The sequence below is a fragment of the Nomascus leucogenys genome, chromosome 8 (genome assembly GCF_006542625.1).
Source record: "Nomascus leucogenys isolate Asia chromosome 8, Asia_NLE_v1, whole genome shotgun sequence".
Lineage (NCBI taxonomy): Eukaryota > Metazoa > Chordata > Mammalia > Primates > Hylobatidae > Nomascus > Nomascus leucogenys.
The window spans coordinates 18189472-18205045 of record NC_044388.1 but is presented as its reverse complement, the minus strand read 5'-3'; the positions used below and the strand labels follow the sequence as shown (position 1 = coordinate 18205045).

Below are 15574 nucleotides of genomic sequence, written 5' to 3'. Positions count from 1 at the left end.
AAAACTAAAAATACAAGAAGTGAAACAGGAAGCTATTCCCAAGTCTTCTGACACTAGCCTTAAAGGTAGTAATTCTGGTATCTCGTCATGGGGTCACTTTTAATTCTAGGCTTTCAAGCATATAGGATTCAGATTTAAATTGGAATTGAAAATGGAAGAAGAGGTAAACATTTTACAAAATAACGTGGTTGGCTTGACATACATGCCTAACCAGTTCCTCTTGGGAGCTTTTTTTTTTTAATTTTAAACTCTGTAACAACTAATTCTCTCATTCTTATTCTCTCAGAGTATTCCCCGCGTAGCTGCTCTTGGGGTAGAATGCGTCAGTTCTTTTGCTGTGGATTTCTGGCTACAAACACACCTATTTCAGGCTGGAATTTTGTGGTATCTCCTTGGTTTTCTGTTTAATTATGACTACACACTAGAAGAGAGTGGCATTCAGAAAAGTGAAGAAACAAACCAGCAGGTAACTTTAACATTGCTTTAATATTGAATTTGAACGCAAACCATAGGTTGGTGTTAAACTAATGCAAAGCAAAGCTGCTATCCAGAGTCCCCAGAGATAAATTGTTTTTCAGGAAAATTAGGTTTTTTGCTTTTTAAGACCCAAAATTTTAGTTGTAATTGCTTATGCTTAAAGGATTCAAGGCAAGGGAATTTGCAATAGCATATACTGGACATAATTTAATACTTAATTACTCAGAGTCAACTTTATGATTGCAAAATTATGGTTATGTAACACAGGACAATATAATGTTACCATCAGGCAGTTGAGGCTAGCTCCCCTAAACACTTGAGTACTTGTCTGATTTTTATAGATATTTTTCTGTCTCTTCTGTGTGCTCTCATTTATTGCTTATATTGTAAATGTGTGCTTCTAGCAGGCAGAGCTGCCTACCTATCCCCTGCTCCGCACATTACCACCAAATGTGCTTCTTCCAGTTGTCTGTGAGATGTACTGCATTGGGTATAAGTTAGTACATAGATTCTCATGGTCCTCCTTATAAATAAAAAACAAGCCCCAACACATAAACTTTCTGATGTTTACCTCAATGGTAAGTACTCTTGTACCCTTTTGTTTGGTTGACTTTTTACTCCTTAAATATGTTCCATATAGTGTGATTCTGTAAAATTATAGTATTACCTATGTAAGATAACAGATCTACTTTAACAACTTAATTTTTTTTATAACAGGAGGTAGCCAACAGCCTTGCCAAACTGAGTGTCCATGCTCTGAGTCGCCTTGGAGGGTATTTGGCTGAAGAACAAGCAACTCCAGAAAATCCAACCATAAGGAAAAGCTTAGCTGGCATGCTGACACCCTATGTTGCTAGAAAACTCGCTGTGGCTAGTGTGACTGAGGTATGTGCTTCACAGGTAGCCTGGATTTTAATCAATAGTGCAAGATCCTTTAAGCAGTAAAGTAATACAATTAATATTGATCTAGAAAACCTAAAAATTAAGAACGTTCACATGTTTGTTCTCTCAAGCAAGAAATTCACTTTATAATGGATTGATGGTAATGATGTCAGTTCTACAAGTCCAGTTTTTGCAAGGGCAAATTAACTTTGTTTCTCAGCTGTGGAGCCCATCATAATTCTTACCAACCTTGAGTCACAAAGGGACAGGACAAAAGAGTGAAGTTGGAATGGTGTTTCACAATGGCAGACTACTGGGAGACAGGAGACCCAGAGTCTATTTCAAGCTATTTATTGTAAGCCATAGCTTATTCAGACACAGAGTTAAAATCCTGAAAGTAAATACATACATACACATATATACATGTATATGTATCTATGTACATACATAGATGCATTACAGAAATCAGTATGACATGATAGATCTCCCAACCTCTTTAACTTCTTTTGCAAGGATTATTGAGAAATAATCTAAGAATATAGCATTAAAGAATTAGATAAACTATAGAAATCAGTTAAACAGGTTACTATTATCCTTTAATTGTAAAAAAAAAAAAAAAAAGTACTGAAAGACATTAAAATAAATGAAGACACTAGATCCTATTTTTGGTATAACAAAATAAATGGATTGATAGATTTGTACCTATATGTTAACTGTAATTATTCCTGAACAGCATAATTATAGGCAGTTTTTCTTTTGTTTTCGCAAATGATGAACTGTTACTTTTGTAAGTGAAAAAATCCTCAGGTTTCCAAAGTATTTTTACAACTTTTAAACAGGTTATTTGTTTTTAATCCAATGTGATTGAGTCCAGTTTTCAGTGCTTGCCATGCTTTTCAGTTCCCATGTGTGAAAGGCAAGAGCTCTAAATGCCACTGGTTTTTTTTTTTTTTTTAAATTTTGTTTTTGTTTTTACTATTTTTCCTAAAACATTAGACGACCAGGGACCACTCTTGTGTGTTAGTTATTTTCCTGGACTTTTCGCTCACTAATGTGATACATTTTGCTGACTGAAAGCATTCTCTCCAGAAATGCCAACAAGTTTGGGATTAACTTCTATAGCCACCCCCACTAAAATTTTTTATAGCATTTCGAAATTAAATGTTGGCATGAGCTCCATCTGGATTTAATAAAATGCTTAACTAGAAGTTAGCCTTTTGAAAACAAGGCTTGCATGTCTTTGTATAAGATGGAGGTCATACTCCTCTGTTTTCCTGTTAGCAGTAGACCTCCGTAAAAATAAAAGATTTTTATTCAGACATTTAAGGAATTGTGAAATATCTGTGTTTACATTTAAAATTGAGGAGAGCTCAACAATAGGAAAGCACACCAGATGTCTAAGCAGTCATAATCTATGCCTGCAGAACGACTGCACAGCCTTCAATATCAGGGTGTGGTCAAGAAAATCTGACTTTCTCCCCATAAATTTTATTTTCCTTCATACAAGTATGCTTCTTAAAGACTTAGGTTTTGTTTTCAAATACATGTACATAAAGGTATTATGTTGTGATTCTTTTCAAGCTTATAGTCACAGTGTGTTTATTAAGTACTTTAAAAATACTGAATTTCACCATGGCACAGCAGATTTTGAGAATGTTGAAGTCAGACTCAATTTCAAATCCCAGTTTCACCAGTTACCAGTTGTAAGATCTGGGACAAATAATTTAATGATTTGCAGCCTTAGTTTTTCTCAGCTGTAAAATGGATCATATCAATAAACTTGTTAGAATTATTGAGATACTTATTATTGAGGTCTATTATACTATAGGCAACTATTACAGTGTTTGGCCTATAATAGACATTTTTAATAAGTGATAATGTCAGTAATTTTTTTCACTAAATGTTATAAGACAGTAATATTGTCTCCTAGATTTTGAAGATGCTTAACAGCAACACAGAAAGTCCGTATTTGATATGGAACAATTCTACAAGAGCAGAATTACTTGAATTTCTTGAATCTCAACAAGAAAACATGATTAAAAAAGTATGTTATTGTTTTATAAATTTCTTGGGTAATTTATTCTGATGGAATCTCTGGAAATACAGCAGTATTGATTAGAACAGAAATCCACTATTTCTCACTTTAGTGTCAGTCAGCGTGGCTTTCTGCCACCTGATATTTGGCCCATTTAAGAACAGCGTTGTGTTGTATGTAGTAATACATTAGGAATTTTTATTGGTTTTTTTGTTTGTTTTTGTTTTTGTTTTTTTTGTTTTTTGAGACGGAGTCTCGCTCTGTCACCCAGGCTGGAGTGCAGTGGCGCAATCTCGGCTCACTGCAAGCTCCGCCTCCCGGGTTCACACCATTCTCCTGCTTCAGCCTCTCCGAGTAGCTGGGACTACAGGCGCCCGCCACCACGCCCGGCTAATTTTTTGTATTTTTAGTAGAGACGGGGATTCACCGTGATCTCGATCTCCTGACCTTGTGATCCGCTCGCCTTGGCCTCCCAAAGTGCTGGGATTACAAGCATGATCCACCGGGCCCGGCCCCGGAATTTTTATTGTTGTTACCGCTTATATATAGCTGTCTTCTATTTTAACCAGTTTTTGAACCCAGAAACCTTATTTTAGTTTTTCACTTCAGCCTCTTTTCCCTAGTAAGTGAAAGTTGCTTTCCAGTCTCAAGACTGAACATTTTTTCTACCCTGCCACCTTTTAGTGGAGAAACTATTACTAAGCCGTGAAAAAAAAAAACAAAAGGCAGTAGGATGGGCAATAAGGAGAAGACCTGGATAATCCATACACTAGATGGTTGAATCTTGATGATTTTGAAGATAATTATGTGTGTGGCTTTGGAAATTAGAGTAACTATTACTGTAACATCTCAGTTATTTAGTGTTTTTGAGCTCATTCCATGTTAATCACCTAGAACTCTTTATAGATAAAATTTTTGAGAATTGCAGAGCTAGGGAGAACAGGTCTCACATGTCTGTACATTATCTTTTTTTTTTTTTTTTTTTTTTTTTAGACGGAATTTTGCTCTTATTGACTCAGGCTGGAGTGCAATGGCGCGATCTCAGCTCTTCGCCTATCTCCACTTCCTGGGTTCAAATGATTCTCCTGCCTCAGCCTCCCGAGTAGCTGGGATTACAGACATGTGCCACCATGCCTGGCTGATTTTGTATTTTTAGTAGAGATGGGGTTCCTCCATGTTGGTCAGGCTGGTCTCGAACTCCTGACCTCAGGTGATCTGCCCACCTCTGCCTCCCAAAGTTCTGGGATTACAGGCGTGAGTCACCACGCCCGGCCTTCTGTACATTATCTTTTACCAGAATAGACATAATAACATCTTCTCTTTGTTTAACATTTTATAATTTATTGTATACTTTTACATGTTATTTTAGTCCAATCTAAATTCCTTTTGGTTTCAGTCTTAATCTTCATTGGAACTGTTTTTCTCCCATTCCTCTTTTATTTTTCAGCACTTTTGTTCAGTGTATTCCTTTTTTTTTGAGACAGAGTCTCGCTCTGTCGCCAGGCTGGAATGCAGTGGCGTGATCTCGGCCCACTGCAGCCTCTGCCTCCCGGGTTCAAGTGATTCTTCTGCCTCAGCCTCCCAAGTAGCTGGGACTACAGGCGTGTATCACCACTCCCAGCCACTTTTTGTATTTTTAGTAGAAACAGGGTTTCACTATGTTGGCCAGGATGGTCTCAATCTCTTGACCTCATGATCCACCCGCCTCGGCCTCCCTAAGTGCTGGGATTACAGGCATGAGCCACCGTGCCCGGCCTAGTGTATTACTTTTTAAAACCCAGTCCAAATATGCTCATTTCTCAGCTCTGTCATCCTACATCTTACTAGGTCTGATGTCTGCTGAGTTGATTGAGAAGAATAAAGCGTCATACTTGCTTTATAAACTCTGGCTCTGAGACCTTTGTTAGCTGACCTCTGATCCTTTGAAATTTTAAAATGAGTTAATAATAGTAATATTTGGAATAAAAAATTATAATGTAATTGTATGCCTACTCCAAAGTCATTTTAAGTGCTATGACATGTTATCACACCACATTTTTTCTCTAGAAAATGCATAGATCTCTCAAGTTATTTATCTGTTAAGTTATTAGATTGAACATGGATAGATTTACATCTAACAGTCTATTTTTTTCATCTTTTAAAAAGGGTGATTGTGACAAAACTTATGGATCAGAATTTGTCTACAGTGATCATGCTAAAGAACTTATTGTAGGGGAGATTTTTGTTAGGGTGTATAATGAAGTTCCTACTTTCCAGCTGGAGGTAAGCTCTCTGCTTTTAATTTTACCTGATACCTTTGATCATTTGTTACTGAAAGTTACTATTTATTCATACTTTGTAGAGGCACACTTCATTTTATTACACTTTCTTTACTGTGCTTTTTTTTTTTTTTTAAACCAAAGGTTTGTGGCAATCCTGTGCCAAGCAAGCCTGTTGGCACCATTTTTCCAATAGCATGTGTTCACTTCATGTCTCTGTGTCACATTTTGGTAATTCTCTCAATATTTCACACTTTTTCATTATCACATCTATTACGGTGATCTGTGATCAGTGATGTTGCTCTTGCTGATTGTTTACATAAGATCGTGAAGTTCATCAATAGTGAACTTCATCAATAAATGTATGTGTTCCGATTGTTCCACCAACCAGTCATTCCCCAGTCTCCCTCTCCTCCAGCCTCCCTATTCCCTGAGTCAACAATATTGGAATTAGGCCAGTTAATAACCCTACAGCGGCCTCTAGGTTTTCAAGTGAAAGGAGGAGTCACAGGTCTCTCACTTTAAATTAAAAGCTAGAAATGATTAAGCTTCATGAGGAAGGCTTGTCAGAAGGTTAAATAGGCTGAAAGCTGTGCCTCTTGTGCCACACAGCCAAGTTGTGAATGCAAAGGAAAAGTTCTTGAAGGAAATTAAAAGTGCTCGTCCAATGAATACATGAATGATAAGAAATTGAAACAGCCTTATTGCTGATATATGGAAAGTTTTAATGATTAGGATAGAAGATCAGACCAGCCACAACATTCCCATAAGACAAAGGCTAACTGAGAGCAAGGCCGTAACTCTCTTCAATTCTGTGAAGGCTGAGATAGAGGGTAAGGAAGCTGCAGAAGAAAAGTTTGAAGCTAGGGGAGTTGGCTTACGAGGTTTAAGGAAAAAAGCTGTCTCCATAACATAAAAGTGCAAGGTGAAGCAGCAAGTGCTGATGGAGAAGCTGCAGCAAATTACCCAGAAACTTAGCTAAGATGACTGAAGGTCACTACACTAAACAAGTTTCTAATGCCTTCTATTGGGAGAGCATGCCATCTAGGATTTAGCTAGAGAGGAGCAATGTCTGGCTTCAAAGCTTCGAAGGACAAGTTGACTGTCTTGGTAGAGGCTAATGCAGCTGCTGACTTTTAAGTTGAAGCCAGTGTTCATTTACCCTTCTGAAAATCCTAGGAACTTTAAGAATGATAAATCTGTTCTCACTTATAGGTAGAGGCTAAATAGTGGGTACTTATGGACATAAAAGTGGCTATAATAGACACTGGAGACTACTGGAGGGAAGAGGGGGTGGTCAAGGTTGAAAAACTATTGGGTACTGTACTCAGTACCTGGGTGACAGTCATACCCCAAACTTGAGTATTCCAGGTAACAAGCCTGTACATGTACCCCCGAATCTAAAACAAAAGTTGAAATTATTTTTTAAAAATTATGCTAAATCTGCTCTGCCTGTGCTCTATCAATGGAAAAACAAAGCCTGTATGACAACACATCTGTTTATGGCATGTTTTACCAAATATTTTAAGCCCCCTTTGGAGACGTACTGCTCAGGAAAAAAAGAGCTTTCAAAATACTACTGCTCATTGACAATGCACCTGGTCACCCAAGAGCTCTGATGGAGATGTACAAGGAGATGAATGTTTTCATGCCTGCTAGTACAACATCCATTTTGCAGCCCATGGATCAAGGAGTAATTTCAACTTTTACATCTTGTTATTTAAGACATACATTTCAAACAGCTATAGCTGCCATAGATAGTGATTCCTCTAATGGATGTGGGCAAAGCAAATTGAAAACCTTCTGGAAAGGATTCACCTTTCTAGATGCATAAGAGCATTTGTGATTCATCGGAGGAGGTAAAAATATCAACATTAACAGGAGCTTGGAAGAAATTGTTTCCGGCTCTCATGGATGACTTTGAGAAGTTCAAGATTCCAGTGGAGGAAGTCACTGCAGATGGGCTGGAACTAGCAAGAGAACTAGAATTAGAAGTAGATCCTGAATATGTGACTCAATTGCTGTAATCTCGTTATAAAACTTGAACAGATAAGGAGTTGCTTCTTGTGGATAAGCAAAGAAAGTGGTTCTTGAGATGAAATCTTGTGAAGATGCTGTGAACGTTGTTAAAATGACAAAAGATTTAATATATTACATAAACTGAGTTGATAAAGCAGCAGCAGGGTTTGGGAAGATTGACTTCCATTTTGAAAGAAGTTCTCCTGTGGATAAAATGTTGTCAAACAGATCACATGCTACAAAGAAATCTTTCATGAAAGGAAGAGTCAGTTGGTAGAGCAGACTTCATTGTTTTACTTTGGGAAGCCACCCCAGCCTTCAGCAACCACCACCCTGATTAGTCAGCAGCTATCAACGTCAAGGTGACATTCCTACCAGCAAAAAGATTGACTTGCTGAAGGCTCAGATGATTGTTAGCATTTTTTAGTTAAGGTATGCACGTCGTTTTTTTAGACATAATACTACTGTACGCTTAATAGACCACAGTATAATATAAAAATAACTTTTATATGCACTGGGAAACCAAAAAATTTGCTTTATTTTGGTGATCCGGAACTGAACCCACACTATCTCTGAGGTGTGCCTCTACACTGAAATACTACCAAATGCTTGTGATGGGGTGACCACTGACAGCTTATGAGCCTCTTCATCTTGATTGTTGAAGAATTGAATTTTGTGACGTTTATTCATAAGAAGTTGTTCCTTGCCCAGCTTTTTCTTATATTTTATGCCTACTGCTATCCCACTGGGCCATGTTTATATGCCTTTAACTCACTAGTCCTTCATGGACGTACAAGGCCAGTTACATGCTCATTTCATCACAAGGTATATCAGACCACCAGACACGAGGCTTCCTCTGGCCAATATTAGGAGAAAATATGGGTTGAAAATAAAGATTTTTTTTAGAAGATGACTGGAGTCACATCAGATCATCTTTTGTGATGATTCCTAATCACTTCCAGAAGCAACTGAGGAGCTTCTTCTGAGTGCTTGGGGATCATATAGGGAGTTTTTGCTCCCATTTTTTGTTTTTTCTATTTAAAGACAGGGGTCTCACTACCTTGCCCAGGCTGGTCTCAAACTCCTGGCCTCAAGCAGTCCTCCTGTCTCAGCCTCCCAAGTAACTGGGATTACAGGTTCAAGCCGCTGCACCTGGCTTGTAGGAGGTGGCAAAGAGGATTTGGTGGTTGATTTGTTTGTAAAAAGGAAAGAAGTGAGGCTTTGTTTTAGAGTTTACTCTTAGAAGAAAAATGTACTAAGCCATAATGTATATCACTTATCACAGAGTAATATATATATGTAAATAACTATTAAGCAGAATGAGTTAAGTGACTTGTGACGTCCCTTTGAAAATTGTCCTTTGAATTTATGTTCTAAATTTTATATAATTTTTAATTATAAAAATATAACCACATTTTAGAAGTTCTATATCATATTATCTGTTACTTCGATTGATAAAGGGAGGAGGTATTCTAATCTCAGAATTGTTACACTAGGATACTAATGGGAGTATATCAGATCTCTGGAAGTTGAGAAATACTTTATAATGTTTCCTGCCCTCTACATCCCCCCTGTAATGCATAGGTGTATTCATATGTATGTATAATTTAATCATGTTTTATTCACTTTCATAGCTTAAAGTTCTTTCTTTTGCTATGGAGTTATTTCTTAGGGCACCCATGTTTTTTAAATACTTGTCTGCATTGATTAGGTTCCAAAAGCATTTGCTGCAAGTCTCTTGGATTATATAGGCTCCCAGGCCCAGTACCTGCACACATTCATGGCCATCACACATGCTGCAAAAGTGGAGTCAGAGCAACACGGAGATCGCTTACCAAGAGTAGAAATGGCTTTGGAGGCTCTGAGAAATGTCATAAAATATAATCCAGGTATGTGACTACACCTTTGATCAATAAGACCCATATAATACAGGAGCACTAAAAATTCCAATAATCAATTTTATCAGGGAAACTCAGGGAAAATTATACTTGGTTATAATGTATTAATATAACATTACAGGGAATTGACCCTGTAATATTTTTACAATAAAAAGCTGGGGAGAGAGGTCAAGGCACTATGTTTAGAAAAATTCATGTCTTTATGAGAACATGTGTCTAAATGAGTTGAAAAGGCAGAATAGTTTGATAGTATAAAATTTCACATTGATGTCGTACGTTAACATATCAAGTTTAAGTGCTTGAGTTAGATTCGTTTAATAAGAAGTGATCTAATTTTTGCCTCCTTTCTGGTCCCTAACCAGTGCCATGTGCATATGGGCACTGATATTTTTGAAAAATTGCCCGAAGTTTTTGGTGTATAAAAATTGAAATAAAGATGTGAGAGTTCCTATTCTTAATCATCTTTAAGAGGACATTTCCAAACAACATTACTCTAGCCTGACTCCAGGGAGATGGATGAGTGAAAATGTAACAGCTTCTCTCAACTCTAACTTAGATAATAAATATAGAATATAAACCTAAAATAATACAAATTCAATTTAAATTATTTGATCTTTTTAAATAACATTGACCATTACCTTTCAGGTACATTTTTACTCTTCTTAGTATGTATTAAAGTACTATTAAAATTCTTAGTTTTGGATTATTGCCAAAAAGTTATTTAAATAAAATAACAGTAATTAAATATTGGGAAAATTACGCATTTACAAGATGTACATTGGAATGTTATTAAAGACAGTGTTATAAAATCTGAAGAAAACTTGCCTTTTATTTGGAGTCGTCAAAGTGTAGAATATTACTGGTGGTATGTTAGGTACAAAGAAATTGTAGCAGAGCAGACTATTGATTTGGAACTTGTAAAAAGTTGAAGAAAGGCCTGTGCAGAAATCCTTCTGATAATATCCATCAAGTTTATTAGAATTAACTCTCTCTTGTAATTTAGAAGTGTGGTTTGTGTGTTATTGATGTATTTGACAGTTATTCCTTATCAAGAAGTGGTTTGAAAATGAATTTAAAAGCAACATATTTATAGAATATTCTCAGACTCTTTTAAGTTGAAGGAGTCTTACTGAGTTATCTTAAGAATCCTCAAAAAATAAGAAATTACACTGTATGTTTTACTACCATATAGAAGAGGAAGAATATGCTGAACAAAACGGTAGTAAATATATGGGTTTAGGATTTGAGGTGGGTAGGAATGGAAATACCATTTCATTTTATGTATTTTCAGAAGGAGTGCTTTGTATATTCATACCAGTTTGTTTGTATTATAGTTAAGTGGCAGAGTTCTAACCTAGTCTTATTTAAAAGCCAAATCATGTCAGAGTCTCCCAAAATATAATTAGGTTGAGGAGGGTAACCCTAAGGTCTAGAGGTAAAGAGTGAAATTACTACCTTACACTTTAGATTTTTGAGCCATATTTGGATTGTTTATTTGATAAAGGTCTTAGCCTGAGGGTTAGGGGTGGGGATGGGAATAAAAACAAAGTAAACCTAAAAAGCTCTAATACCTTATATTTTGCCTTTTAAGAGTTATTGCTCCTTAGAGGTCCTCCACTTACTTCATGTCACGTTTAGAACCAGTTATCAGAGACTTAAAATTGACAGTAAACAACAGTGTATATCAGTTTTCTGAAGTTAATTTCAAACATCTCTTGGAAATAAACGATTTTATTCTTATTCTCTAGGTTCTGAGAGTGAATGCATTGGGCACTTTAAGTTGATATTTTCTCTTCTCCGAGTTCATGGAGCTGGTCAAGTGCAGCAGTTGGCTTTAGAGGTAAAAACGTTTTGTACTAAACTGTGTTACCTTTCCTACCACTTACCATGTGTAATGAGTCTTGGTCAGTCATTGTCTGAAGTTGAAGTGGGCTTTTTTGTTTCATCATTTTGCCTATTAAGACACATCAGTATTTTTTGAAATTTGAATTAACATGCTCAGTTTGAAGAGTGAACATTGCACAATTGCACAATGTCGTTCAAAGCGGTTCTCTTTCTGTTATGCGTTAGGGCTTGGAATAGTGTTGCACAGTGTCAGGTATGGGTTAAGGAATGGGCTTTACTGGGAAAGCTTAGAAGCCACACATCAGCAAGATGATACAGGGTTTCCGATTGCTGTGTTCCCGTGGAGACATACTGAGGCCATATCTGTTGGCTACATACTGTGAGTTTGCATTCCAGAGGAGTGATCCTTGTCCCTCCCCCTCAGTTAAAACTCCCTTCTTACAAATCTAGTACAAAAGCTACCTTTTCTGTGAGGGTTACAGACAGACACCTGGGTGTGCTGCTGTTATAGGAGTTGCCTAAAAAAGCCAACTGCCAGAACCCATGGGTCTTATTAAGAGTCCAAGAGAAGTTGGAGTCCCCTTGTTCAGGATATTGAAGCCACTGGTTGCATAGCATGCTGTTTCGATGTAGCCTTTTCTTCTGAGAGAAGCAAGAAGTCCCTAGTCACAAGCAGTTCTTTGCCCAGGCAACCCACACTTCCCAGGATTATTTCTGAGATCTTGCTCTTTGTAACACACACAGTTTATTGCAAAGAAGACCAAATGCAACCCTGCAGTAACAGGTATATAGATGATTTATGAATAATTTGTGTAACATGTTCTTAGATAACATTTTGGCTTAAAACAGATTTTTAATAGAATAAAAAACTTTAAATTGGTCAAAAAGCTTAACAAGCCAAGTTATTTAAATTGAAAAACATGTTTTCCTACTTAATTCCTTCAAGCATCTTGTAACTTTTTATATAAACGTCATTAAATCTAGGATATGTTGCACTGAGATGCTGACCAATGATGTTTAGATGTATACTCTGAAAGATTTGAGTGGTCATCCTTTCTGAAAGAAAAACATACCTATTTCTTTATAATAGAAAAATAACCCCAATCTGTTGTGCTGGGTACTGAAGACATTTGCTTTTTTCCTCTAAAAGTAAAAGAAAATCCCAGTAGTGAGAATCATTATTTTCCTAATCACCAGCCCCTACCCAAACTCTGTAATTGGAAAACACTGTAGTATATACCTTAGTTCTGGAGCATGTATGTGTATAGGATTGAAGGCTTCTTAGAAACCTCAAGATATTATTTCCAAAGAGATTAATAAAGGCAGTCTTTTAAAATTAAACTCTTATCTAAAAACTAAATGTTTCATCCCCCAAACATTTGTCTCACTTGTACAGTCTATGTGACTTAATTTGATTTAGGTTCAAAATTATTTCTGAAACTTTTACTATCCTGTTGATTAATTTTCAGGTTGTGAATATAGTGACATCTAACCAAGACTGTGTCAACAATATTGCTGAATCAATGGTTTTGTCCAGTTTATTGGCTCTTCTACATTCATTGCCATCAAGTATGTATACAGATGGAATTTTGGAAACCATAGCAAGATTAGCCCATGGAAGGGATTTGTTGCATATTTGATACAAAACCTCAAACAAATGTCATCTATGTTTAGTTTTAAAGTGTTCTTTACACTAGATTTGTCTTCCTAATAATGTTTTACATAGGTTACTGTCTTGAATTTCCCATGTCAAAAGTTAAAAATTGGGGGTGAGAGAGGTCCAAAACCAATGGAAAATAACCTGGGATTTTCAGTTTGTTGAGATCTACACATGGGTAATTGAGAATTAACTAATATTTCATGGTTTACTAAACATAAGTAATTTTGGATGATAGAAAACATGCTTAAGATACAGATGGCCTTGTATTCAGCTTAGTGTTCGAGTCTGTGTACTTTGTCTTTTGCTGATTTGATATTAATAAGATAAAATACCAAGGTGGTTTAAAAAATATACCAACCTTATTTCCTGAACACAGTCTGCCCTAATCTATACAATTACCTAGTCTAATAGTTTGTAGTTGTGCTAAAACCGACCCCAAGATTGCTTTTCAAAGGCAGGAATATTGAGTTTGTAGGCAATTACAATATAACTCCAAACTCACCAGTAACCAGAATACATTGCTTAGTTGGCTTTGCCAATCCCTTTGAAGTCATGTTAATCTTGAATTCATGTCTGTCCACCTCCTTAAGAGAAGGAACCATGTCATTCATCTTATATACCAGTGGCTTGCTTATGTTTGGTGTTTATGTTTGGTAAATTGAGTTGAATTTCCATGGAAATTTTTTTTCTTCAATACATGATATGCTTGAAACAGGTCTTTAAAATGGCAGCTTTGTAAAGTCATTTGCAGATTGTTTTTTATCATACCTGCAACCTTAGTTGGTTTTCCTTTTTTCTTGGTTTTCAGTAGCTTTGTGAGACTTCAAACAATGTAAAACTAAACTGGTTGGTGAAGTAAAGGATGTTATGGAACTCATAATTTTTGAAAGTATAACTTTATACTTATATAGTCCAGTCAATATTTTAATCTTACAGGGAAAATAGCTGGCATTCAGATATTTTAGCCTACTCTCTATCATTCAGATTTCAGACTAAATTATCTTACACTGTTTGCTAAGGTACATTGTTACTGTTCTTGTTGTTTTCATCTCAGCCTAATACTTTGCAGCCTCTACCTTATTTGCCAACACTTTATTCCTTTGGCAACCTGTCATTCCCATTTGACTCTAGAAGAGTTAAGTCCAGTAACCTATACTTGCATATAGTATGGTAGTGACTGGGTGAGAGGCACACAGGCTTTGTCCAGAAGGATGGAATTATGTCTTAGAATGCAACCCGGTCTTACAACTGCTGCTTCCTACTTTTTCCCTCAAGACAGTGGCACCAGGTAAAAATCTTAGATGCCTGATCAGAGTGTCCTCTGGGTGTCAGGAAATTAGAAGATTTTTGGATGTGCAGTGCACAATGAGGTAGGAAGACAGGGTTTTATAGTGGTTATGAGTATGGACTTTGGAGTCAGACCTGCATTCAAAACTCAACTATACCACTTATTAGCTGTGAGACCTTGGGCAGGTTAAACTGGGTGTCAGCTTCCTCACTCAAAACATGGCCATGAAAATACCTGTCTCACTGGTTATTATGAAGATTAAATATGACATCCTGTGTAGAACATCTAGTTAAGTGCCTGGCACAGAGCTGGTGCCAAGTAAATATGAGCTAACCTGATGATGCATTCCTTGAAATGTCTTTTACTCTGCAGGTCGTCAGCTTGTTCTGGAAACTCTTTATGCTTTGACATCGAGTACAAAAATAATCAAAGAAGCAATGGCAAAGGGTAATGTATAGAGTGCTTTCTTAGCTAGTCATGCGCAATATAATGAAGCTTATTTTGAGCTGCATTTTACAGCCTGGTAAACTAGAAGAATGCTTTGGAATGTTTACAGTTTTTAAAAACTACATTGAGTTGAAATATGGTTGAAAATGCATTCTGATTAGAAAAGTCAAATTCTTTATAAGCACTAATTCTCTTTTTCCTTCATAGGTGCTTTGATCTATTTACTGGATATGTTCTGCAATTCAACACATCCACAGGTTCGAGCCCAAACAGCAGAACTTTTTGCCAAAATGACAGCAGATAAACTAATAGGTCCAAAGGTAGGCACAAAATAAGTTCTTGAAAGGAAATTAATTATTAAAGCATTGTTACTTTGATACTGATTTCAAGAAGTTTACTGAAATCTGAGATGGTGAGGATAAGGAAATGATGTGATGTGAAAGTTGGAAAATTGACATTCTGGGAATTGTTCCTATATATTACTGTTTGAGAAACACGAGTCAGGGCAGGCTGTACTGGAATTGAAAAGTCTTAAGAGAATGTTTGGATTATGATGATAAACTGTTCATCTCCCTCGAAGACAGAACAAAAAGTATATCAAGACTATGACAGAAGATAGGTTAGACTTTGACACTACAAGGATTGGCCTTTGGAAATAGCTAGTGAAGGAGATGGTGGTTTGTGTCTTTTACATTCCACACCTGAATTATTAAGGACATGCCACCCTCAGCAGTGAATTCATATATAGGGACGTGAGTGTAACAC

General features: G+C 36.5%; 1 protein-coding gene across 3 annotated transcripts in view; it reads left to right on the top strand.

Annotated features, from left to right (window-relative positions):
• DNAJC13 (DnaJ heat shock protein family (Hsp40) member C13) overlaps positions 1 to 15574 on the top strand; it is a 119418-nt gene that overhangs the window by 82931 nt on the left and 20913 nt on the right. For all 3 annotated transcript variants that reach the window (XR_004031282.1, XM_003265225.2, XM_030816826.1), the window contains 9 exons: positions 287 to 466; positions 1195 to 1362; positions 3290 to 3403; positions 5540 to 5656; positions 9383 to 9560; positions 11318 to 11409; positions 12884 to 12983; positions 14735 to 14809; positions 15017 to 15129. Coding sequence is in view for 2 of the 3 variants with exons in the window: in XM_003265225.2 (XP_003265273.1) it covers positions 287 to 466; positions 1195 to 1362; positions 3290 to 3403; positions 5540 to 5656; positions 9383 to 9560; positions 11318 to 11409; positions 12884 to 12983; positions 14735 to 14809; positions 15017 to 15129 (1137 nt within the window). In the remaining variant the exon portion in view is untranslated. The remainder of the gene's footprint in view (positions 1 to 286; positions 467 to 1194; positions 1363 to 3289; positions 3404 to 5539; positions 5657 to 9382; positions 9561 to 11317; positions 11410 to 12883; positions 12984 to 14734; positions 14810 to 15016; positions 15130 to 15574) is intronic.